At 38.7% G+C, this 27873-nt stretch overlaps 1 protein-coding gene across 10 annotated transcripts in view; it reads left to right on the forward strand.

The window, feature by feature from the left end:
- LOC145346508 (protein MTSS 1-like) overlaps positions 1-27873 on the forward strand; it is a 168130-nt gene that overhangs the window by 80558 nt on the left and 59699 nt on the right. Inside the window, exon 1 of one of the 10 annotated variants that reach the window (XM_080193863.1) lies at positions 21868-21923. The exons of the other annotated variants lie outside the window; for them this stretch is intronic. Within the exon in view, the coding sequence (XP_080049989.1) occupies positions 21911-21923 (13 nt within the window). The 5' untranslated portion in view covers positions 21868-21910. Of the gene's footprint in view, positions 1-21867; positions 21924-27873 lie in introns of those variants that run through there. 10 annotated transcript variants of the gene reach the window in all.

The following is a 27873-nucleotide window of genomic DNA, read 5'->3' on the forward strand; positions in this document are numbered from 1 at the left end:
GCTACAGTGCAGAGGGACCCGGGGGTCCTTGTGCATGAGTCGCAAAAACCCAGTCTGCAGGTGCAGCAGGTGATAAAGAAGGCGAATGGAACGTTCGCCTTTATAGCGAGGGGGATAGAATATAAAAGTAGGGAGGTCTTGCTGCAACTGTACAGGATACAGGTGAGGCCGCAGCTAGAGAACTGTGTGCAGTTTTGGTCGCCGCACTTGCGGAAGGATATATTGGCCTTGGAGAGAGTGCAGAGAAGGTTCAGTAGGCTGATACCGGAGATGAGGGGGTTAGCCTATGAAGAGAGACTAAATAGACTGGTTCTGTACTAGTTGGAGTTTAGAAGGAGATGTTTACGATGATGAAGGGACTAGATAGGGTAGAGGTAGAGAGATTCTTCCTGCTTAGAAAGGATAGCAGGACTAGAGTGCACAGCCTCAAGATAAGGGGGGTGCAGTTTAGATCGGAGTTGAGGAGGAACTTCTTCACTCAAAGGGTGGTGAACCTCTGGAATTCTCCGCCCGTTGAAGTGGTGGAGGCTACCTTGCTGAATATGTTTAAGTCACAGGTAGATAGGTTTCTGACAGACAGGGGAATTAAGGGTCATGGGGAGAAAGCGGGAAAGTGGAACTGATCCACTTCAGATCAGCCATGATCTTGTTGAATGGTGGGGCAGGTTCAAAGGGCCAGATGGCATACTCCTGCTCTTATTTCTTATATTCTTATGTTTGTATGTTACAATTCAGCTCGTTTCATTGCATGTAGTGTGTATTGAGAAAGGGCTTTATGCATGTTAAATGAATGATGAGCAAAAGAGAAGGATTAGATTATGACTGGAATTTTTTAAAAAAGTTAAGTGCAGTCTTATTTTTCTCCACCCAAAGTGTTTGGTCAACTAACCAAGGTGAAGATGTTCATGTTAGGTAATAGAACATTTGTTTCACTTTTATCATCCAGTGACCAAATCATGCATAATATGAGCAGCTGCTCTGATTAAACCATGGTTTTCAGCTTCCTGCCTGATCTTGGGAGGCCCTTGCTGCACCAATGTGACATTTCTCCTTTCCACATCATTCATCCTTTGCCTCTTGAGATTTTATCTTGTGCCAAATTTAGTTTTGTGTTTTAGACTTCTGCCCAAGGTTGCCATGTAGGATCCTTCAGGCCAATTAGTCAGAATTAGCAACAATCAAGAATTTATTTGGAAGAAAAACAAGCTTTTTTTTCTATTTTATGCTATATGTGTATATAATTAATGTATTGGTGATCTTCATGCAATGAAAATAGACTTGCATATAGATTTGTATATCTTCCGTAAATTGTCTTGAATGTTGTTGTAATTGGAGGGAGCATGATATGCAGAACAGTAACCAAATGTAACATTTTTGTAGCAAAGTGGAAGCTTATCTTTGCAAAAACTATGGAAAGCATTCTTTTCCCTGGTTTCCAATGTTCTATTGAATCAGGAAGTCATGCACTTTTTTTAAAGCAGCAAAATTGATAAAATGATAAGCAATTCCGAATGTGCACAGTGGCTAGTTGAAGCTCCATGTAAGTTACTTTCTTCCCGTTACATAGTGGTTTATGGTCCCTTTTTTTGCAGATAATGGTATTTCACATCATATATACAAAACTTTGTGCATAATTAGATTAAAATCTGGGCACTGTGCAGGATATAACTGCTGTTTATTGTACCGCAGGCATAAAAACACTTGTTGGAAAATGTATTATCTACAACCCAAAAAATTACAGCCCAACATATGATTGTTCACAACCATGGTATCATATTTGACCCTAAAATGAACTTCCAACCACCTGTTTCCACCTCTAACAACGTGCAACTTTACCCAGTACAGGGCATATTTGTTCATGGAACACGGGTGTCGCTGGCTGGGCCAACCTTTATTACCCATCCCCAATTATTTTTGAGGGGCAATAAAAGTCAACCACATTGTTGTGGACCTGGAGTCATATACAGGCCAGAATGGTAAGGATGGCAGAATCCCTTCCCTAAAGGACATAGTGCACCTGTTGTTTTTTTATACCAATTGACAGTGGTTTCATGGTCACCATTTTTAATTCCAGATCTTTATTGAATTCAAATTTCTGCAGGGGTAAGATTTGAATGTGTCCTTAGAGCATTTTTCTGGGTCTCCGGATTATTAGTCCAGTCTGCCATGCTACCATCTCTGAAACTCCCATCAATGCCTTTGTTACCTCCAGATTTGATTATCACAATGTACACCTGGTCTCACCCAATCTAACCTTCATAATCTCCAGGTCATCCAAAAATTTATTGCCCATGTCCTAACTTGCACCAGACCTTGTTCACCCGTTGCCCTTGTAATTGCACAGGCTTGCTGTCATGAACTATCTTGATAAAATTGTCATTCGTACTTTGAATTCCTCTACAGTTTCTTGCTTTTCCATCTTTGTAGTATCCTCCAGCTTCACAACCCTGTCAAGGTATCTGCATTTGTATAATTCTGGTCTCTTGAGCATTCCTGATTTTAATTTCTCCACCAGTGGTAGTTGTGCCTTCAGTGGCAGTTTAGATATGCAGGAGAGTGCCTCGATCTTGTGACACCCTCTCACTGTCCACCTGCGTGAGTAGTGCTTGTTTTTCCCACTGGGGCTAAGGTCAGTAAATTGGACCCGATTTTGGTCCTCCAATTGGTTCTCCCAAATCTGTGTACTGCTTATCATCCTTAATTGGATTGCCAATGCAAATTCTGTACTAATTAGCTGCCTCTCGGAGCATTAAGCTGGCAGGCACACTTATAGAACACATACACTCAGGATGCAGAAATGATCTTGACGTTAGAGTCCTGGTGTCCATGGGAAAATTTAGTCTTGCTTTTCCTCATGCCTGTTCTCCACATCTAAGCAGTTATACGCAAATATACAAGTTGTGTTCGGAATGTAGTAACTGAAATTCCACAATGAGAGAGTCTGGTTGGATTGACTTTGGAGATGGTGGAGTTTCAGTCAGAAACCAGATTTTTTTGCAACAAATAAATTCCAACACAAATTTTGCTAGGGTGGTGGGTGCTAGCAGTAATTGGGGAGAAATGTCAGAGACTGATCATGTACAAAAATCAAAATTACTGATTCTTTGTTTTAATACATCTGGGCCATGACCACTTATTAGAATGGCATGCCATTCTGCTTTACCATATGAACAGAATGAAGCAAGTATCAAGAAAATTACAGCACCGGAACAGGCCCTTTGGCCTTCCAAGCCTGCACTGACCATACTGCCTGACTGAACTAAAAACCCATACCTATTTGGGGACCATATCCCTCTATTCCCATCCTATTCATGTATTTGTCCAGATGCCCCTTAAAGCTCACTATCGTATGGGCTTCCACTACCTCCCCTGGCAGTGAGTTCCAGACACCCACCACCCTCTCTCTATATGTAAAAAAGACTTGCCTTGCACATCTCATTTAAACCTTGCCCCTCGCATCTTAAACCTATGCTCCCTTGAAATTGAGTTTTCCACCTTGGGGAAAAAGCTTCTGACTATCCACTCTGTCCATGCCCCTCATAATCTTGTAGACTTCTATTAGGTCGCCCCTCAACCTCCGTTGTTCCATTGAGAACAAACCAAGTTTCTCCAACCTCTCCTCATAGCTAATGCCCTCCATACTAGGCTACATCTGGTAAATTTTTTTCTGTACCCTCTCCAAAGCCTCCACATCTTTCTGATAGTGTGGCGACCAAAATTGAACACTGTTCCAAGTGCGGCCTAACTAAGGTTCTATAAAGCTGCAACATGATTTGCCAATTTTTAAATTCAGTGTCCCGGCCAATGAAGGCAAGCATGCCATATACCTTCTTAACTACCTTCTCCAACTGTGTTGCCACTTTCAGCGACCTGTGTACATGTATGCCCAGTTCCTCTGCCTATCAATACTCTTAAGGGTTCTGCTGTTTACCGTATATGTCCTATCTGTATTAAATCTTCCAAAATGCATTACCTCACACTTGTCCAGATTAAACACCATCTGCCATCTTTCTGCCCAAGCCTCCAAACAACCTATATCCTGCTGAATCCTCTGATGTTCCTCATCGCTATCTGCAAATCCACCAACCTTTGTGTCATCTGTAAACTTACTAATCAATCCCGTTACATTTTCCTCGAAATCATTTATATATATGTATTATATATATTACAAACAGCAAAGGTCCCAGCACTTGTCCCTGAGGAACGCCATTTGTCATAGCCCTCCATTCAGAAACGCACCCTTCCACTGCTACCCTCTGCCTTCTATGACTGAGCCAGTTCTGTATCCACTTTGCCAGCTCACCCCGATCCCATGTGACTTCACCTTCTGCACCAGTCTGCCATAAGGATATAGGTTGTTTGGAGGCTTTACTGAAGTCTATGTAGACAGCACCCACTGCCCTACTCTCATCAATCGTCTTCGCCACTTCCTCGAAAAACTCGATCAAGTTATTGAGATGTGACCTCCCCTTCACTAAACCATCTTTTATGGCACATGCTGTCCTTTTCGACTTGTGGTAATAACTATGTCCCAGGGTCTGCATTACTGATCATGGACAAATGAAGGCTCTGTTTCTGCTGGCAGAAAAGGACTCAGCAATTCTAAGGCCACAACATTTATTTTCCCACAAGCAAGTTTGAGTTTTCTTCTAAGTGAAGAATGGAACACTTAGTTTAATTAAAGCAGTAGTATTTTTTATGGTAGCTCCATTCGTGCAACCATTTTCTTTTATAAGCTTCCACAAATTGGTCACTGGTTATTAATTCACACGTGTAGCAGCTTCTAGATATAGCGAGCATCGCTTAGATATTTTGCTGTCTTAATGATCCAAAGTAACTTAACTAAATGACCCAGAGAAAACTATAGGAAATGATATTTTGGTATTTTTACATTATTTGATCTCTTAACCAGAAGATTTTCTGAGCATATGAGTCAATTTGAACCATCCTGGAAAAAGTTGGATTATCATTTTTTTTTTAGTTATAGCTACAATGTCACAAATTAATATTTGAACCTTGTATTATACAAATTATGTCGTTTGAGTTTTAATTTAATCATAATAATTGGATTTTAAGTCTCAAATCATATCTGTGGCTTAATGTTTATACAATAGCACTAGATGAAGTTGGCCCAGTATAACTGTTTAAGATTACATTTACACTTAGCTACTAATTCCGCTATGGCGGAAGATTATGCAGCCTGGTTGGAAATCAGGTGGTCCAGATCCAGAGAGAATTCTATGAATTGGTACTTAAATAGGTTGTAAACTTGATCAATAGCTTAGGCTCCCAAAACAATTTTTAAAAGTACACTTGAGTTTACAGGGAACACCCTGATTTTTTTTTAAGCCAGGCATGGTATGACACAAGAATATCATCCTGCAGTTTTGCACCAAATGGAGTTAGTTGGCCTCTCCAAGGTGATCTTGCACTGTTGTACTGGAGTCAATTTGAGGTCTACTTTTGAGTTACTTCAGTTCTGCCAGTTTAAAAATGAAATTGCTTTATAGCAGCAGAACTTACCAAACTCCCTTTTTTATTATTGCTGACAAGCCATTACATATACTAGGTACGTTTTGACGTGTTGCTTCCCTAGTGTCTTCATAAGAAATGTTATTTTAGCCCAAGTCAATGCTTTGTCGAGGTGCTGATTGAATGGCAAGAATGTGCAAGGTGAGAATAAAGTGAATAAAAGCAAATTACTGCGGATGCTGGAACCGAAACCAAAAGAGAAAATGCTGGAAAATCTCTGTCATCTGGACTCAAAACATCAGCTCTTTTCTCTCCTTACAGATGTTGTCAGACCTGCTGAGAATTTCCAGCATTTTCTCTTTAGGAGTAAAGTGAAATTTGCCCAAAGGAAGCCAACCCCAATAATCGCTTAATAAGCAGTAAGCCAATGTGTTGCTACATTAGCAACCTGACCCTGCATTCTTTTCATCAAGTGAACAAGCATAGTACAGAATTGGCTGGAGGGTAACACCATCCTGAGGTCTTCTGTCTCCCTTTCTGCCACGCACATTGGGTACTGCATGACCACTTATCAGGAAAGTACACTTAATGACAATGAAATTGGGGAAGTCCTATTCAATTCTCTTCTACAACCCAGCTTTCATTTACGGTTTGAACCTTAAGATTACTTGGAAAAAGCACAGATTAGTTGGGGGCCTGTCATGGATGCTTCCATTGCCAGATGTCCCAGTAATTGCTGGACCTTTTAGGGTGCTTTATGGGTTTGGGAAGCCATCCCCTGCATATTGCACATGTTACTAGTGTAATCCTCCCCCAAACTGCCATCTGCATACTCTATTAAACATGGCATCCAATGCCTGACCCAAGAAATGATGCTCTATAAGCATCAACTTGCAAAATCCAGACCCAAGGAATTCCTATCCCCAGCATATTGAGTTAAAGGAGCTAAAAAAAAACCGTCTGGCCAGTGTTCTTACTCGTTACCTGTTCTGGTTACCTGCACTGTATTCTTATGAGTACACTTCCTTCTGGTTAATTAATTTACTTCCCTTGGGTGAACATTTTAATCAGTCCCTTGAGAGGCATGAAATAGTGAGTGCTGAGAAATGTTGGTAACGATTGGATGTACTGGGGCTAGCATGTTCTCCCTCAGGTATATCTGGAAGACAAGAATTAAAAATATTGCAATGTTTCCTGCTGCCATGCTTTAAGTTTGCTTGTACCCAGAATGTTCCATTTATTTTGTTGTGCACTATCAAACAGTTCTTGTTTAATGCAAATATCTTGAACAATTTTGAATGATATAGGAATCTTACTTTTACCAATATGCTGTTCAGTCACTTTATTCATAATTGAAGCAGATTGTTGTTCTGAGTTTACTTAAGTAGACTGACTTTATTCCTACTAAGTATGAATTATTGAGGTACATAGGAGTGGGAGCTCCCAACAATTGCATTGATGCTGATACCAAGTGCTTTTGACCTTGTTTGCTACTCTACTGTCAGCCGAGGTCGTGTGAGTATTCCTGGCAAGTTGTTGAGTGACATTAACAAATGGAGATGTCAACTGCCTCAGCTGGATGGCTGCCTCAATGTATGCAAAGGTGATGGATGAATTTTTGGCTAATGTGTGGGATGGGAAAATGACTGGTGCTTTTGGAACATCCTGAGGTTGTGAAAGGTTCCATGTAAAATGAAAGATTTGGTACCTTGAACTAAATGCTTACTGACTAGTTGCTGCAATTGTACACCTTGGATTAAGGGATAGTGGTGCCAACAAATCTTAATTGTAAAAAATATCCTTTAGTTGGCAACTACAGCTATGAATGCTATTTTTAGTTAATGAAATAGGAATCTTCGAGGAATGCTTATTACACAAACTGCAGCTGTTCAGCATTCTCAAGTCCCCAAGGCATCCATGAAATCCATGGTAATACACTTTCAGACCTCCGTTGCTGAATGCTATATACAAAATTTGCAGCAATGATATTGATTCTCAAACTTAGTTCATCTCCCCCACCCAATTTAAAGTGTACTGAAACATAAGACTTGACTGCACTAATAGTTATCTTCTAACAACATTTAAGTTTTTATGTTCAACCTTGCTGCTGTATTTGGCTACAGCATTTCAACGTAATTCATTACTTTATGCTTTGACTAATTTTGAGGCAAATCTCTTGCTCTTTCACTTTTGTCTTGCCCTTTTCCATTTCTCTTTCCTTCTAACTGAGGCCAGTACTTAATGCTTCCACAGTACGTGTTTGTTTAGTTTTTTAATTCAGATTTCACATGTGAACTTTGAGTAGTGTTTTCAGCAGCAATTTTATTTTTGTGGGCATGCAATGTGTGTTTTACATGGTGTTTCTTTGAGATTAACATTGTGACACACATTCATTGAAACTACTTATTATGCTTCATATGTTTTGTACAGCAATGGCAGACCATAAAACTTAAATTTTCTTAAAAGCTCTGACAAATTATTAACCAATTTTGCTGGCTTATCCTTTTTTTGGGACATCGAAATGTTTGGGAATATCTTTATGAAAAGTACTGTATAATCCATGATGGGGAACATTTCTATGGAAAGAACAGAGGTATAAACCTTTTTTTTCCTCTAATGCACATTAGATGGTATAATACAGTGCATTCAATCACAATTAAAACAAGAATAGATGTTTCACGCCATGCTAGTTGGTAAGAGCAAAGAAAGATTCATGTAAAAGTATGATATTCGGGTGCCTGCTTCAGAAGCACTGGTTTATTAATTGGTGGCTCATTTTAATGGCCCAATATTCCTCAAATGGCAAGACCCTGAAAAAAAAATCACCCACTGTAGCCGCCCCATTGATATCTTAACAGTTCAAAATTTACTTTCTAGTTTTTAAGTGTGTTTTTTATTTAAAAGTACCTGATTTCTAAATCCCTAAGGTTCTACATGCCTTCGGTAGAAGCCATTTGAAGTTGAAATCCCATGCTCCAGAAAGAGACAATTTTAAAAACGATTCTTAACATTCTTCCACACTGAAATGTGATTAGTATTAGAAAAGATTTACCATTGCCTACTTAAAAGTAAAGAAACTTTGATTTTTATGTTATCCTCAAACATCATCACTCACTTTAATTTCTGACCTTTACACTACTGTGGGGGAAATGTTCAGTGGAGGTCAGGTGCCTTGCAGGGAGAAGTGGGCGAAAGAAAGGACCAAGTATGTTGTTGACTATTTCAAAATTTATTCTTCCTTCAATTTTATCTCATTGCTATTTATGGAACAAATTGGCTGCTGCATTTTCCTACATTGCAACAGTGATTGCACTAAAAAATCCTTCACTTGCTACGAAATATTTTGTGTCGTAAAAGTGTAAAGACACAAAAATACAGGTACGTTTGTCAATGGGGGAATGGAGTTTAGTGCTTTTTTTTCAAGGAGCAACCCAAGATTTTTTTTTCCCAAAAGCATCAAAACTCCCCCACAAAATTCAGCAATTTCTATTACATGCTATGTCTTTTCAGTATATTGGGGCCATTTTATACAGTTTGATAATTCAAAAAGAGCAAAATACTTGACACCTGTATAGAAAATAAGCCACGGGAAATGTCTCATACAAGGGCAGTACAACATTTGGAAACAACGATGTGAAGCATCATGGAGGATTCATACTTGATGCTTAATAGAAGTAATTGTGGTGTTTCTTTGAAATATTTTTCTTGGCTGCAGGACTTTGAAAAGAGTAAGTATGCATTAGCATGCTTCATAGTTATGCTTCTCTATGTTGCATGGAGGGCAAAATGTCATGATCATTATTATAAATTCATTAAGAGCAGGATGTACATGTATAGAATTTTTGCCCCATCCCTGAAGTGATTGACGGAAGTCTTGTGGCATAGTGGAAAATGTCCTTGCCCCTCAGCCAAAAACTCCAGGTCTGAGTCCCATTTCAGGATTCGATGGCCACAGAAGCTGTGTTCATAACATGGACAAACAGATTAATTTTCAATCTATAAGTCCTTTCAGTGTGCCTATGGTAGGAGGTAAGAATGGGAGAGTCTCCTGGTCAGGCACATTTGATGTAGAATGGTGCCCTCAAGCTATAGCACCTGGTGGTGACAGGATGGTAGGTTAGAATAGGATCGCTAGAGTGCAGAAGGAAGCCATTCAGCCTGTCAAGTCTGCACCCCTCTCTGACAGTGCATCTTAGTCTGGCCCATCCCCTGTCCCTAACCCTGTAACCCCATATATTTATCCCACTAATCCCACCAAACCTATGCATCTTTGGAGTGAGAGGGGAACCCGGAGCACCGGAGGAAGCCCAGACAGACAAGAGAAGAATGTGCAAACTCCACACAATCACTCAAGGCTGGATTCAAACCCAGGTCCCTGGCACTGCTGTGGGGCATCAGTGTTAACCACTGTGCTGTCTGATGGTAACCTATGGAAAACTAGCTATGGAAATTGATCTGAGTGTATAATTTGTCTGTCTCCTGTGGTACTAGATATGGGAAAGCCACAAAGTAAGGTTGTTTATTTTGATGTTAAACAAAGTTCTTGCTGTCCAACAAATGTGTGTGCTGCACGAGGTCTTGAGTAGCTGTTCCTTCTGGCATTCCAAATAGGTTGGGAATTGCCAAGGTATTTCTAAAGAAATTGCAGGTCACAATGTGGACATTTAAATTTAGTGCAGGTCTTACTGTGAAATTGAAGGCTTTTAATTAAATGCTTTTAAAACAGTTATAAAAGTTACTTGAATCTCAGATCAGTAATGGAAAGTTTCAAAATGCCTCCTCTCCCATGCCTGAATTCAGTTCTGGGATTTTTTTTCTGTCCTTTGGGGCTTGCGTGATATTGTAGTTCTGTTATTTTTACTGCTAAATCAAATATTGTGCATCCTTGAGATTTTGTTGCATCTCAAGGTTTGTTCAGGGGCAGAAGATTGATAATAAATAGAATATTTTTTCTAGTTTTACACTACAGCTAACTAGCTGGCAAACTGTTGTGCCATACACTTGAGATTTCTTTAAAAAAAATCCCATTACCCACAAGTGTCTGCAGTAGTTTGAAATCACTCCACACTTAAGGGAGTGTCAGGTTTTATTGTTGATGTCCCTTCATTGGCCCCATGCCTACATACAGTAATCCTATTGTAAGATAGTCCTGATTATAATTCAGCTTCAGTATGGAACTTTTTACCAAAGCAACTATCCAGGCAACCAATCTCTTAATGGTTGTGATAAATCATCAGTAGAGGTATCAGTGAGTGATGTTCCTAATGTGTATGCGAGTAGCACACTTGTCAGCAGTTCAAATAAAGGGAAAAATTTCATTCTGTATCTTTCGCAGTGTGAAATAGCTTAGAGGATTTGTTGTGATGTGTTGCATGGTGAAAAGCCCATAGGATCAGCGCCAGTCCATTTATATCCAGCTTGTGGTGCTTTGCTTCTCGTGTTGGGGTTCTAATGATCTATAAGTAAAATAAAAATCATAACTCTATTTTCTCTCTCCACAGAGCCTGCCAGACCTGTTGAGATTTTCAGTATTTTTCTGTTTTTGTTTCTTATGATCAATGTTTGAGACAGCAGCTCAGATTTAGAGGTGGGGTGACTAGGGCAGACAACATCACCAGAAGACTGGATGAAAGAGTCTTCTGTAGAGGTTATTGTGCTCAATTTTCCAGTCATTAGGATTAAAGATTGGAAAGTTAGGAGCAGCATACATCAGGCACATTGACCTCCATCACCAGTCTTTCAGTAATCTGTTCCCTGGTGAATGAAGCTCTATGCCTGTCACCCCATCCTGTAAAATTATCTCTGCTATATTTAACCCCTCTATATTACTAAATGTGGTGGACATTCTGTTATCTCAGTGGCTTGCCAGTGTCTTGTTCTCTTATTTAGATTCCCAAAAAATATATTGGCCTGATCATTTCAGAGCAACTATGCTTAAAATGTATGATATATTTTTGTAGAAAAACCTTAATTCCAGTGCATTGGTTGCTGAAATTATCAGTTGGGTAACTCTTCATTCTCAAAGCCCACAACTGGTCCTGCTGGGCCAGCTGATAGACATGGCTATTAGGGTAATGGAAAGAATTTACCATAAAAGAGAGGGCAGGTGTCCACTTGAACATTTTGTAGTCCACTAAAAGACAGAAGGGCAATGCCCAAACATGGAATTGATTTATTAATCAAATTTTAAGAAGGTCATGCCACAACTGATTATCCCAGTTGAGGATATTGGTTGGTTGTTATAAACATAAAAATGCATGCTTTATTTTGCCATATGGAAAAAACACTCAAAAGTTATTCAAGATTAGTTGGATGGAGCAAGATTTTCAAAGCATTCTTGTTCAAATTCTTGGTGCTTGTTAGTTTCATAAAATAGTTGTCCAAAATATTGGTGTGGAGGCTTGACCTGCTTCAAACTAGCCTGTTCTTGCAGCTGCAGCCGTAACATGCTGCAGGTGAGGCTAAATGAAGGCTGTGTGGAACATCTACCTTTCACTAGAGAAGAGGTCCGGCCCTCAGGAGCTGCTGGCCATTCAGATTGGCCAGCAGCTTCATCAATCTCAGCAGCGTCAAGAGTGATTTAGTGGTTTCTGCCAGGACTGCAAGAAAAGGAAGAAGGCCCATGGATTCTCAGAATCTGGCAAGTCAGGGGAGATGCTGAGCAGGTCAGAGAGGGGATTGCAGTGTTCAGGCTGTGGGGAGGGAGCAAGATCTTTGAGGGGCTTGGAGGGGAACATCCCCTGATCAGCAAAGGGCAACCCCCAAAGATAGAAGATCCCCTTCCCTACTTCTCTCCTGCCCTTTGAAAGTAATATTTTGAAAATTGAGTTGCTAAACATGCCCACCTGTCCACGATAAATGTTTTATGTCATGGGCAGTAAATTGAGGGTCAATTGGAAATCTGTCTTTGGCTTCACTTCCAGCATAACACATAATCATGCAGCCATTAGTTTAAAAACAGTGAATATTCATGTATACCTACATTCATACATTTATGCATGTATAAAATACACTCATACTATACAAACATAACGCATTGCACTGCCATTAAGCACTCAACTACAGTTGAATAAATAAATAAAAAGTGATTTGAGTTTACATTGTTATTTAATAAGCTTATAGCAAACACTGGGAACAAAAGGCCTCCTGAACCGGTTTTTTCCTGGCAACAGACATTCTAAAGAGCTGGCCCAAAGGGAGCCTTTCAAACTGAGGATATGAAGAGTGAGGGGGAATTCTGATAATGGCCTGAGCTTTCCCCTCAACTATGTTGTTAAATAGGTTATCGAGCTGTGTCTGTTGTTTACCACAATTTTCCTGCAATATTGACAAATTTGGCCAGCTTACTTCAGCATTTTACGCTCTGGTTACGATGCCAGACTGTCATGTTGAATGTTGGGATGCTCTCCTTACCAGACTTTTGTGCATCACCCTTGAAACATCTTGACTTATTTCAAACCCTTTCAATTTTCTGATTAAAAACAGACACTGGCTAACTTTTTAAAAAGTAGCTGGTTTCTCTGTGAAGTTTAGGTTTTGGTCTGTGTGTTCCCAGATAATTAAATGCTCTATAACCACTACTCTTTGGTCATTAACATAGAGGTTCACACATATGCAGCCCATTGTTGTATAAAAGTAGCTCTTTGGTTTTATCTACGTTGACCTGCAGAGCAAACAATTGACACCATTTCTAAAGGGGGCAGCATGTTCAAGGTATTCGTTGACCTAATGGTGATGCACCTGGTATTGAGGACAGCCGTCTGAGAGATTTGTAACAAATGATTGACCTACTATATACCTTTTTATTTATTTGAGTGACATACAAGCTATAATTTTGTCTTGGGGGATATCAGATTGGGTAAGGGTCACAGGTAAGGACAAATCCAATCTGAGGGAAAATAATTATTTACTGACTTAAAGGTGATTGTTTTCAGAAGAACAGGGATAGATGACAAACTCAACTAAAGGCAATGAAAGCTGCAAAGGGACCAACCAAAATGTCATTGGAGCAGAAGATAAGTTGACAACACTGGTTACAATAATAAAGTATTTTTAGTCATGTTAAGAGTCAGGTGAAATATAAGTGCTGTGTGAAGCCATTGAAGTATTTCACAGAGTAGATTTGGGTGACATATAAGCTGTGTTTGTTTTTCCTGGAGTACACTGATGTACAAAACTATGAGAAGCATAGGTAGGGTACATTGTAACCATTTTTTCCCCATGACAGAAGTCTCGTAAGACCAGAGGGCATAGGTTTGAGGTGAGGAGCAGATGGTTTAGAGGGGATCGGAGGAACTTATCACAAAGAGGGTGGTGGACATATGGAACATGCTGCCTGAGCGGTTGTTGGAGATAGGTACTCTCGAAACAATTGAGAAGCAACTGGACACGTACCTAAATCGCCAAGGCACAGTAGGCTCTGGCCAAGTGCTGGTAAAAGGGATGAGTATAGATTGGGATTTGATGGCTGGCATAGGCCTATTTTTGTGCTGTATGACTCTGATATCCCAATAGATGGCAGTGGTTGTCCTGACATCATGAAAGGCAGAACATAAATGCAAATCTCTTTCCTATCTACCTACATAACTGTTGTGTTATGCATTTGTCAGGGCTAACACCAACCACACATGGTTTGCAGAGTTGAGTATTTGGGATATAGGACATAAGACAAATCTATATAAAGCACTAAGGTTTTCAATCAATGCTGTGATTCTAACGAAGTTTGACTATTGGAATGTATAGCCAGAATAATCCAAAATAAAGCAAAAACAATGATACTGATTTTATATGGCTCTGTACTATGATACTGGATGTGGTTTTGGCACCCTCATGGTGAGTGATATTGGGATCCAGAAAATGCTCAGAAGCAGACCACTTAAGAGTCCTTGGTTGATTCTATGCTGCTCAATAACTGAGATTTTTACTCAGGACTTAATAATCTTTTTCTACTTGTTGCTTTATGTTTATGTAGCTCCTTTAGACCTCTTGCACTCTTGCAAAAGTCCTGGTTTAACTTTAATTCATTTCATGGTTGCTTGTAACATCTGGGGCAGCCCTCAAATAGAGTTGCTTCAGTAAGGGTGAGCTTTATTCACTTTGTTAAATAATGGCTTGAGGTCACGGTTACAAGTCTACTGGAAGATGAACACCAGTTTTTTTTATTGATTCGTGGACAAAAGTTGAGTGTACTTAAGATTCCTGGAACTTTAAATGTTGACGTTTAAAAGTAGTCAGTATGGCTCTAGTTAAGAACTGATTAAACCCCGAATGAATTTGGGAAAATGGGATTAAAAGGAGAGTTGTTTAAAACCAACCTGATCTTTAAAAAAAAATTTATCATTAACTAACAATCTATTACATAACATTTAACAACATTTTTAACAACACAATATGCAGTATTTTTTAAAATCTCTATTTGATTTAAACTAACGTACTGGTTACATTTCTTTCAAAAAGGCTTTGTATAATAAAATATTGCAGAGGTTGATGGCTATTATCCACAGTTGTCTAAGAACTTACATAATTGAAGCTCAGTCCTCTGATTTACATAATTGACAGACCTGTCTAATACTAAAAAGCAGTATTAACTAAGGTTAATTATTGTTTGACACCATTAATGAGCTTCATTTATTGAGCAAAAAAAAGTGGTTTTGGCTAGCAAGAACGAATTGTCAAATCTGTGAAGGACATAGGAGCATCTGTTTGTCATATTTGAAGTACTTAATCAAACATTTGTCCTCTTTGGTTTTCCGTTCAGGGTCAAATTGCTATTTTTTAATATTTTAAATGGAGTGAGAAAATACTGCCCCAGATATGAAGAAAATGACTTAAATGTGTTCGCAATTCAGTGTCTCAAATGCTCAATTTTTTTCACTGTACTTCAGTGATTTGAGACATACTGTTCCCTCACATGCTGCACTGTCACCGGCATAGTTTAATGTTGTCAGTCTCCAAATAGATCTTGTGCTTAAGTGTGCTATTATAACACCCCAGTCATGAAGATTGGTGAAAAAAAAACACAAGCAACTAGATGTTTCCAGTACAGAACAAAAAAAGACTTTTAGGCTCCATCTTCAAGCAACAATGAAGATGGCCTCATGTTTTGTAAAGCTAATTCCTGGCTGTGATTGGTGACGTGCTGCATTACAGTGGAGATGTCTCCCCAGTGATTTGGTCAAAAGGTAGCATTTAAATAATGGTGTTAAAAAGGAGCTGTGATTGTATTGCCCATTTGCCTGTTGCAGGCTGTCTTTGAAGGGAGAAAGACAACTTTGCATTCAATCGGTTAGAAATTCAAGGCTTGTGAAGTTGTCCTACATTTTTAAAGAAGTGGCTCTAATGTGCAATACAAGCAATGTAGGATCATCTTTGCTAGGTAATCAAGTGCAGTACCGGCTGCAATAGAAAGATTACCTTACCTTGGTGGATATGATCAAGACTGATTTCTGCAAAACAAATTGTACTAGAAATTATGGATTGGGTGTAAAAATCGGGTCACACCAAATGTAGTGCTCTACAAGACATTTATTTGTGTTGGCCTGATTTGTTTAATGTTTAATATTTTCACTGGTTAGTTTGTATCAATGGTAGTAATTCTAAATATATAAATTGCATTCCACTGAAGCCAGCTTTTTTGATAATTTCATCAAATAACTGCAGAAACCACAGGTTTTGGCCAAGGACTGCCCTTGAGGTCTAATTCTGGAAGAAATTAAATGTATTATTTTATTAGCAATGTGAAGTAAAATGATCCCTGATACAGTTGAACTGTGGATCATTTACATGGATTTCTTGCATTGAACAAGCTTAATAGAAGTCCTGAAAAGTGGGCATTCTATCTCAACTGATGAAACATCGATTATTTTTGGTTTTGGAAATCTGCATTTTTGTCAGGCTTACCTTATTGCATGACCATCTATACTGCAACCATTCATATTGCTTATACCAGTGAATGTTATAATAAGTGAAGCAAAGGAGCATAACAGTTGTGAAGTGGTGTAACTCTGAAATGGGAGTTTTCCTTTTTAGTCGAGCAACATTTGCTCTTGGGCATCTTCATAAGTAAGCCATTAATAGCCTGCTGTTTTCAGGATTTGAGAGAGTATTCAACCCATTGTCTGTGTGAAAAACTATGCTGAAAGGCACTAAAACCTTTTGGTGAAACAGATCTGTGATGTACTGCAGGCTAATTTGACCAACGGGAGGGAAGGAAACAGGGCAGCATCAAATTAGCTTAGCTGCTACCAACCTGCCTATCATCTTATAAAGGCATGTTTGTCCATCTGCCTTATGGGTGGTTTTAACAAAACTTGCCAACAGTCTTAAAACAACTTATAAATTGCTTCTCTCTTTCAGATCAGTTTTAGGAAAGTGCCGGCGAGAGCAATTTTGGTCTTGTTAAAAAGAATAAGGTTGAAAGATAGTGATGGTTGTGCTCCATTACCACTCCCTCAGAATTGTTTGCGGAATTTTCCAGCTTTTGCATTGGTACTAACTCCACTGAGAAAAGTAGAAAATAAATGTATTTCACCAAAAAGTTGGCTTTGTGATTTGGTAGTGGCAAATAGGCAGAATTGCTTTCTTCTTAACTGAAGACAATGCCTCGGTAAACAGGATTAACCATTTGTTTATTCTCAACAGAGCTTTCCAACTTTTATTGATAAGAGTGCTTTTAAAGTTTGGGTAGCTGTCCAATTTGAATAAATAGGAAAACCTTTTAGAGATATAAAGGAAGGATTAGGAAAAGTTGAAAGACTGGTTGAAAAGAGGTTGCTTTTCTAAAGTGCCTTATACATCTTCTAAATCTCCCAAAAATGCATCAGAGCAAATAAATGATCTCCTGAAATGTAGCCCCTTGTTATATATGCAAATATGTCAGCCAGCCCCAACGAACAATGAGATGAATGATTAATATAACTCATTTTGAGTTAATTGCTCACGAATCATATTTTCAAATAATGCTGTGGTATCTTCTATATTTTACTTAGTCTGGTACCTTATCCAACAGATGGCAGCACCTCCAACAATGCATTAACCCTTCAATTCTGCACTGAAGTGTCATCACAGATTATATAAGCAAGTTAAAGGCAAAATATGCTGGAATCTGAAACAAAAACAGAAAATGCTAGAAAATCTCAGCAGGTCTGACGGCATTCGTGGAGAGAGTAGAGCCAACAACTCTAATGAAGGGTCACCCTGACTCAACATTGGCTCTATTCTCTTTCCATAGATGCTGTAAGACCTGCTCAGATTTTCCAGCCTTTTCTGTTTGTGTTATGTGAGCAAGAGCTGGACTAGAGCTTGAATTCACAATCTCACTAAGACGGGAGTGTTGCTGTTGAAACAAGTTGGAATTTGAGGAGGTTGTTTTTAAGAAATCTTTTTTAAAGAAGTTGAGGAAAGTGTAGTTGGGGGTCAGAATTATGGAGAGTGGGAGGTAAGGTAACAAAGCTATTCTAACATTGATGAGATGACATCAATGAGGACTGAAGAATGTGGTACGGAGTGAGTTGTCTTTAAAGTTGGAGTTGGTATAATGATAGATTAGGACAATGATTGATAGAATTGGGCAACACAGTAGATTTGAAGATAAAATGAGGTTAAATTTAACTTGGGGGATAAGGAGATAATGTAATGAGAATGAGGGTGATTGGCCTTGGTATGGGATAGTTTATGGCAGTGACATATTGACAGTTTGGATTTTGCACAGGCTGCTTGGTCAGAAAGGCCAGAATTGAAATAATCAAGATATGACAAAAATATGATTAAGATTTTAGCAGTGGTAGTGCTGAGGTTTTTTTGCAGGCAGTGTTGTAACGTTGGAAGTATGTAGTTGATTGATGGAATGTTGCGTTTGGAGTTGAGCTCAAGGTCGAACAGGACACCAAGATTTTACATTTTTTTTATTTTTGGCAAGTGATGGGAGTGGAGTCAGTGGAATCAAAGGCATCAGGGTGTGTAGTTTTTGGTCTCTGCCATAAACCTTACCCTGTATTCAGCTGGAGTAAGTTGTGGTTTGTGTGAATTAATGTCAGACACTTTGGTACTGTGGGAATGGTTATGTTTGACTATTGTATGCTGTAGAGAGATCAAGGATGAATGATATGTTGCAGTCACAATGACATTTGTGATTTTGACCAGATCCATCATGGCAGTGTAAAGAGAGGGTAGGCCAGTCAGTAGTGATTTTAAACCATTTTGACCGAGATGTGCACAGAATCATAAGATTCCAGTGCTTTTGAGAACATTGGAGAGGAATGGTAGTTCAGACAATGGGAGTAATTAGAGCATATGTTATAAATCACTTTTGCATTGATGATTGGGCTCAGAGAGCAATGCAGTGTGAACATTACTCTTTTATTGCTGAACATGTGTTGTCTGTCCTTGGAGATTGTGGAGAAAAAAATCCATGCTGCTGACCTGCAGCCTGGTGTTGGAAGGAGTTTGACTCATTTTCTGTTACAGTTTTGCTCAGCACAATACATCTGCCAGTGGTTCGTCTTTTCATCTCTACTACTGTAAGATAATTGAAATGGCACAGTTATTGCTGAAGAGTATTGCATTATAGAGTGATTGGGTTCATCTCAAATTCTTAACGTGGGGAGAGCTTCTCATCTGAGCTGAAGCAGCAGAAAAATACAAATCAGAACACAGGTACTTCCTCATGGGCAATTTAGTATAAAAAGAGTGTGTTCATATAGTATTGTTCTGTATAATTTCTGTCTCTCTCAGAACTAATACTAGACCATCCAGAGCAGAGGATAAAATAAGTATTTAATTCCCCATAATTTAGTTGCATACTTAAAACAACCAGTTTACTAGGCAAATCAATTATTTCTGTCAGCCATTAGAACCCTATAGTCTTGTTTTTTTATAAAAAGTTAGGATATAGGAGCATATACACACGAGGAGTTTTACTGACATATGCCAACATTAAGGATTTGGTGATACCAAATTTTGAAACTCATTTTTCATTACCTCTGAATTATTGAAGAAGTTTCACTTTGTCAGCTATCTTCTTTTTCCATTCTGAATTCCCAAAAGAGAGATCTTCTACATAGCCACTTTAAGGTAAAGGTTAAAAAATCTCTCTCCTTTGTAGATTTGTTATAATTTTAATCTCCCAATGAGTAACTTCTCCAAAGGTGTTTTAGTGATGACGTAGATATCATAAGCTAGCTTTATATTTGGCCTAAAAAGCCATTTCAGAATCCTGGCAGGTAGTAATGAGTCATAAAAAGAACTCTTCCAGTCACTGCATGTTTGAGTGAGCTTCACACTAATTAGTGATTGAATAGCTCAAAGGATATTTTCAACAGAGAATGGCATCCAATTCATAATACAAGCTTGTTTTTTTTCCCATTGCATGCATTTACAAAATAAAGTTGATCAAATATCATTTAAACTTAAGCTGAGAATGTTTTCTTCTTAACCATAATAAGAGTTTGAAGTTATGGAATGAAGGAAGAGCACAGAAAGACTTGTGATCCTAAATGTTAATCATTTGTCTTGGTCTTTTTTCCATGAAAACACAAGAACGAGACATTTAATCAATCTGTTGTTGTTTGCATACCAGACAACTGTGGGTGCTGCTTTTAACTCTACTTCAAAGAAGTGTTTATGAAAGTTAATTCAATTGGGTATGTTCCTTGAATTTATCTGAGACACGATTTATTCACCTGTTGAATTATTGACAATGAAGGAAGGAAAGATTTTGCTAGCTCCAGTACTTGCACTTTGCTCCGTAGTGAGCCTGCTCAGCATTAGGGTGCTAAAGTGTTCTGTAATACTGTCAACTCAGTATTTCTTCCCTATCTCATTCTACAGTTTGGTGGGATACTATCTTGACTTTGCATATCCTTCCTCCATTTACATTGTTTGCTAATTTTCCTAAGTTTACTGCTTTTCAGGGAATCCATTTGACCTGCCCCCACCTAATCTTTAGGAGCCCAAAAATGACTGACTTTATGCAATTCTGAGTTTTTATTCTGGTCATAGTCACTTCTGCAAATAAACTTGGATTGGACCTCTTTGCTGCTTTGGTGTTCTGATCATGGTATGTCATGTCTCACCGTGTCTGATCTTTTCAAATGAATGGTTGCTTAGTGTTACACTCTTGTGGTGCTTAAGTTTGCCGTAATATTGCTTATTCCGAATATAGTTTGTTGCTAGCTTTTTAAAATGTTTATTTGGATTTTTTCCTTTTATGTATTTTGAACTATTGCTATCTAACTTCAATAAATAAAGTTTTTTATAATTGATTTTCTGGAAAGATGAGGATTTGTTGAATGTTGCAACTTACTTTGTCAAAAGGTTTGATGGAAAATATCAGAAGTCTTGGCGTTGTTTCCAGACATCAGAGTCATGAGGGATTGCATTCACTTGCTATGGCAGCATCTGTTGGACTGTTGCAATAGAACACTAAGGTAGTTTTCAGTTTTAATTTGAAGTGAAACTGATTACTGTGTCACCTTGTGTACAGGTTAGTTTTACAATTGAAAGATACAATGCACCTTCGTATATTTTTGCTAATTCACTGGCTGCATCACGTCTTAATTAGCCACATGGGAAGTGGCTGCAGGTTGTGCAGAAAGTGAGTGTTACCACATCTAAGCCACAATAGAGCTAATCACAGAAGCTTCCTGCTGCATTGCAGTGTGTCTGCGTCATAACTGTGAACAGTAATACAGTGCAGCTTACTAAAATGCTCACTGATTTTGTGAGCTAGAAATATGCACTGAACTAAGATTTGCATTTAACTGATCTTTTTTGACTGTCATTTTTATTATTGTGCATTCTACTGTCGCTAATCTTTAGTTATTTTACTTTCTTAGATGTTCCCTGCTTTGCAATGTATTAAGTGATGTATTATCCCTGGCACAATTAGGGATTTAAATAAGCAGCTGAGCAGAATCTGTTGATTGTATAGTAACCAGCTGCAGTGAGAGAGAGAGAGAGAGAGAGAGGGTAATGTTGACATAATTTATTGATGTGGGGAAAGTTGTGGCATGTATAAACAGGTCCATTCAGTGTGTAAAATCAGAGCAGCTAATGCTATTAACTGGTGTTTAACCAAGCGGTTTTCATTTCATTAGAATTGAATTTGATAACAAGAATGGTACATACAAATACTATGTATATATATTTTAAAAATGCTTTTGCATGGTTGTAATCTTAAAAGTGAGGGGAGAAATTAATGTTTGGAGTTGGCAATCTAAGTTGAGGAAATTACTACAAAGCAGAATGCCCTGTCGTCACTCTGCGTGTGTCTGCTCACAGCGATTGCTCATCTGAATTTTAAAATGTTGACCAATTTAAGTTCAGTCACTCTTGTAAATACACGCAAGATCATGGAAAGTTTCCCTTGTCTGCTTTAGTAATTGCACAAGAGCGAAGAGAAGAAATCCCCTCTGCCAACCTGGTGAACTTAAATGGATTAATGATTTGCAATGGTAACTGTAACTCATAACTTTTCTGAATTTGATTACTTCTACTTTTTGCAACTGGAAGCTGTATAATAATAATTGTGTGACTTGTTATAATGCATAGGATATTAAAATGGTACAGCAATGCTTGTTTATAATGCTATTTTCACTACTACAAAAAGATTTCAGATTTTTATACTTGTTTGAATCCACCATACTTTTGGAAAGCAACTGAACTCAGTTGACGAAAGCAGGGCTCTCTGAGAATTTAAAGTGTCCTGACTATTAGTGTATGTACAAGACTGCTCCTGTGTGTGTCTTGCATGAAAATGATGTGAAATGAAGATAACAGGTTGTGGCTTTTGGCTGTGAAAAGGCATCTATAGTCTGTGGAAATATGAAGATTAGATTTAAAAGAAAATTTATCTGATCTAAACCCAAATGAGCCTAGGTTATATCAGGTAACTTTAGGTCCTGAGAATGATTTTGAGACCAGACAATTCACGCAACATTGGTTTAACTTTTGGTGTTTTCAGCATTTAAATTGAAAAGGAGTTTACCCTAAGTAAACAGTACTCATGTGTACTGTTTTCCTTCAGTACTGGTCACCCATATCAGACTGCCTTTCAAATCAACCTTAAAGACACTCGTAAGCAGAGTATGCATTGCTGAATGTATCATGAGCAACATGCACATTATTATTCAACACCCCTTGTCTACAAGTGCTTTAATCATGCTTCTGTTTAAAATTAGAGTGCCTCTGGGTGGAAGCATCTGTTGAATATGCAATAAGATGGATTCACTGAAGTAACCAACTAATCTTACATTCAACAACAACATACTTCACACACCGGCAGTACAAATGTTTAGAACTCAATCCAGACCGTACAAGTGCCAGTAAGGAAAACGTGTTGAAAATAGCACTAACTGTTTTCTGAATGTTCAATGCACTATCCGCTCATTTGATAGCAAGCACGTGTTATGAGGACTTCATATCACAAACAGCCGATATTGAGGCTTGGGTGGATGGAGCACAATACAGCATCAGCATTGAATCCAGCATGCGTACAGTTGTAGTCCCACTAATTTGATTAATACAACCAAACTCTGACTGTTATATTCAACCAAACCACACAGTTACATTTCAGGGATACCAAAATCATTACCAGCAAATGATTATTCTTGAACAGTCTCTCTCATGATCTAGGATGACTAAGTTCTGCTTCAATTCAATGGTTTTAAAAAGGTTGATAAGTTCAATGCTCATTGTGCAGACTTTACCATGAGGGGCAGGTGGTGCTTGAAGAGTTGGGTACATGGGTTACTTGGAGATTTGTGCACTCACCTCTGACACCATCACTTTTCCTCTGCATGTTCCTGATGCAGTCTCTTGATGTGCTCAGTGCATTCCTGATTGAGCCTTCTACATTTTGGTCATAAGTCTGGACGTCCCATGAGTTGCTAAGTATGTTTGACCTCTTCAGGGATGCCTTGAGGACACTAAAAGTATTTCTGCTGTCTTCCTGGGAGCCTCCTTCCACAACCAAGTTCTTTAAGGACTCTGTCAGATATGTGAATGGCATGCCCTAACCAGCAGAGCTGGTTTTGAGTGATTACAGCCTTGATGCTTGGCAGGTTGTTTGGGAGAGTTGGCTGCTTGCTGATGGACCATGTAGCCACTGGGTTTGGAGGATCTTGCAAAAAGCTGGTGGTACTTTTGCATTGTTTTGAGGCGCCGACTGTAGGTCATCTTCCAGCAAAGGTTTGCTACAAATGGTGACTTAAGCTCAGTTCCTCTTGTTGAAATGTATTGCAGGGCCTTTTGATTTACAAAAAAGACATCAATTGTATTGATACAGATTTAACAACATCCCATAAATTACAGCTTTCTATCTGCCTTTGGGAATACGGTTTAATGTTTGAGTTGTAATTTTGATTATCTTCAGTCAGTTCTTGGACGATAGGCAAGAGAACCTTACTTGGTGGGAGTGATTGGAAACCATGACCATTTTGCTTAATTGTCAATCTGGATAATCCAGCTGGTGTAAATGTGGGGTTTACTAATTTTAAAAGTTTTGCATTTGGCATCTAAATAGAAACATTACCTTCATTTATACTACAGGGTTACTTGAAAGCTAGAGTGGAATCAGAAAGCACCATTTCACACAGGGAGTAGTGGATATGAGAAATTGTTCTCGAAAAAGCTATGCGTATTAATCAGTTGAAATTCTCAAGTCTGGCATTTACATAATTTTATTTGGTAATGTTACTATATTATGGGATTACTGCAAAATATAAACTTTATAATAGCTATTTAACTAATGCTTTCCAAATTTTGTGTGCAACAATTAAAGAAAATCCTTGATTGAAATTTCCTATTTGCAATGTTGTATGCGAAGTGAGTTGTTTGGAGCTTGGTGTTTACCCTTAGATAATGTATAGTCATTGTGGCATAATAATTATTTTAAAATGGTCAAAATTATGGTCTGCAAGTTTTACTATTTGATGTTTTGAAGTGTATAATAAAGTATGTTGAAGCAAATTAAAACTGGCCTTTCGTGTGAAAAATGTAACCTTTGTCAAGTTTAATCTGGATGAAGTCAGATTTCTATATTTTTCCTCCAGACCTTGCCAGGATAAATTAGGCGGTTTGCAGTTTGTAAGTGCTAATACATAATGTGCAGTGTTCAAATCACATTACTGAGGAATATAGCTGAAAGCCAAAACAAAAATATTATTTCAGACTGAAATTGAACCTCCTTACGATGAAGGATTGGACTCCTTAAATTGGTGCAGTGTTAAATTTTAAAGCTGATTTGTGGAAGTTGAACAATTCACTGGACCCTGTATATTTGATACCTTGTCTTTGTTGGGAGTTCCACTATGGATTAGGTAGTCCTGTAAGATGTTTGTATTTAATTGTCCTCAGGACTGGCTGCCTAGAAATTTGGATAATCATTTAAACTATCAAAATAATATTTGGCAGTAATCCTGTAATATTATGTATGCATGTACATATGCAGTATTATTTTCCTGCGTTATTCAAGGTTTAGATTTTGAAGCTAAAAATATAATTATGAATTTTTGTGTTTTGTGATAAGCGTGTTTGTTATTGGCTTGCTAGCAACAGGAACTCGCTGTACTTTTCAAAAAGAACTTTGAATACTTACTATCAATTTTTGGCGCTGGGAGTGGAAATACTAACAAGTGTGCTCATTGCACACCCAATGACAGTTGTCCTGGATCGCATGGACTCTACTATGTGCTGTAACTGCAAGATGAATTCACTTCCTTTAATGACTGTAAGCGCTTCCATGCTTGTGCTGTATAATAAAGTAGATTCTGAAGCATTCATTTGATTGCTCGAAGTGCACAGCTGCATATGTGGCAATTATAATAAAAGATTGCAAAGTTCAGCACAAATTGATCTTTTAATAACATCCGAGGTTTCCAGGGTTTTCAGTAAAAGGAGTGAATATAATGAATGGGATGGTCTTATTTAGTCAGTTTTGGAGCACAAAAGGATGTTTGTCACTGTAGGGCTCAAAGTCATTTCCTGGAGGGTATTCACAGTAAGTTTGAATTGATAATTTGAATGTTTGAATTTCAGGACAAGGGTTGATTGTCACTTACTGGAATGAATGAACTTCTACTGCAGTTGTACATCTGAACCTTTCACCAAATGATCATTCCAGTGATATTTGATCAGCATTCAATAACCTTGTGCTGTGGTAATTTATACTCGGCCCAAGTCTTATCTAAACGTAAGACTGAATGCTGACTGTCATGGGACTGATGAACTATTCATTATTGCCTCAACACTCGACAAAGACTTGCTTGTTCCTCCTTCTGAGGTCCCCAGCATCGCAGATGCCAATCTTTAGCTAATTTGGCAATTATAGAGTAGTTATAATGGGGGGACTTCAGTGATCTGAATATAGACAGGGATAGTAGTAGTTGTGTAGAGCAGAAAGGGACATGATTTTCCAGAACCAGCTGGCCCAATGCATACATCTGGCCTGCAAAGCTGCTCTGTGCAGCACCTGGGGCCAATTTTCAAAATGTCACTCAGAGGTAAGTTTGAATGGAAGATCTTGCTTCGAGCTACTCCCCCAATCATAGGCTGTTTCTCGCCCAGGTTTGCTGCTGATAGGCTTACTAGTTATTACCTCATTTGGCTCTTCCCAACCCCTCCTCCTTCGCCATTCCCCTTCAGACCTGCCAGACATCTCTCTGGACCTCTGCCAGATCACCACCACCTCACATTCCAGCCAGCCACCGATGGAAGCTGGGAGATATATTGCTGTTCTATTGTGGTTGTCTGCTTATGTGTACTGTCAGCTTTATTGTATTGCAGTGACAGTTCAGGAGTGGTGAATGAGCAGTGGCAAGAGGAGGCGTTGAATAATTTTCTCCCTTGCTGCTCAGAGAAATCCAAGAAAATGGCAAACCAGGAAGCCCTAACGCAGGATGCAGGACATCAAATCAAATTCCAGGACAAACCTGGAAAATCTGGGTCAGTTGGTCACCCTGGATTTTGTGGAGGTAGAGTTATAACTGAGGTATTAAATGGATACTTTGCGAATGTCTTCAAGTAAGATGCAAGAAGAGATAATCCAGGCACTTGAGAGATTTAAAATTGATAGTATTAGATTGACTGTCTGCACTAATGTTGAGAAGGCACCTGGACCTGATGAGATGCATCCAAGAATACTGAGTAAGTGGAAATTGTGGAGACACTGGCCATAATTTTCTTCCTTGGTTTCTGGTTCTAGAGCACTGGAGAATCACAAATATTACACCTTTGTTCAAAATCAAAAAGGTGTACATGCAAAGCTAAGCCCAGCAACAACAGGCAAATTAGTTTAAATTCAGCAGTAGAGAAACATCTAGAAGCAATAATTCAGGCCGAAATTCATAGTCGCTTGGGCACATGTGGCTCATTTAAGAAAAGTTAGCGCAGAGTTGTTACAGGCAAACTATGTTTTAACTTGCTGGTGCTTTTTTTGGTGATGACCAAAAAAGGTTAATGAGGGTAACGCTATTCATGTAGTGTACATAGAAACATAGAAATCTATTTGTTACCTCTTTCAGTGATTTAGCCACCACAGTTGATAAAGTGCTGCACAGTAGACTTGAGAGCAAAGTTAAAGGGACAATAGCAATAATGGGATAGAAATTTGGCAGAATGACAGGAAGCAGAGTAGTGGTTGATGCATGTTGTTACAGACTAGACGTGGTTTGTTGTAAACTTCTCAGGAATTGTCGTTGGGACCCTTTCTCTTATGTACATAACAACCTAGTGTAACGAGGGCATGGCTGATATGAAACTTGGAAACATTGTGCGCTGAGGTAGTGTAGAACATAAGGTTAAATGAGTGTGCAAGAGTGTGACAGATGGATTATAACATGGAAAAATGTGAAGTTTTCCATTTTGGTATGAAAAACAGAAACTGAGTATTAAATGGTGAGTGATTGGCAAGTGTTGATGTCCAAAGGGACCTTGATATCCTTGTTCACAAGGTCACTGAAGGCTAACTTGCAAAAGCAATAAGCAAGTAGAAGGGCTTTCTACTGAGGGGGTTGGACTATGAAGAGAGACTAAATAGACTAGGTCTGTACTCGTTGGAGTTTAGAAGGATGAGGGGGCATCTTATAGAGACATATAAGATAATGAAGGGGATGGATAGGGTGGAGGTAGATAGATTCTTCCTGCGTAGAAAGGATAGCAGGACTAGAGGGCACAGCCTCAAGATAAGGGGGGGACAGTTTAGATCAGAGTTGAGGAGGAACTTCTTCACTCAAAGGGTGGTGAATCTCTGGAATTCTCTGCCCGTTGAAGTGGTGGAGGCTACTTCGATAAATATATTTAAGTCACAGATAGATAGGTTATTGATAGACAGGGGAATTAAGGGTTATGGGGAGAAAGTGGAACTGATCCACCTCAGATCAGCCATGATCTTATTGAAAGGTGGGG

This window comes from Carcharhinus amblyrhynchos, chromosome 8, assembly GCF_965287045.1.
Source record: "Carcharhinus amblyrhynchos chromosome 8, sCarAmb.v2.hapA, whole genome shotgun sequence".
NCBI lineage: Eukaryota > Metazoa > Chordata > Chondrichthyes > Carcharhiniformes > Carcharhinidae > Carcharhinus > Carcharhinus amblyrhynchos.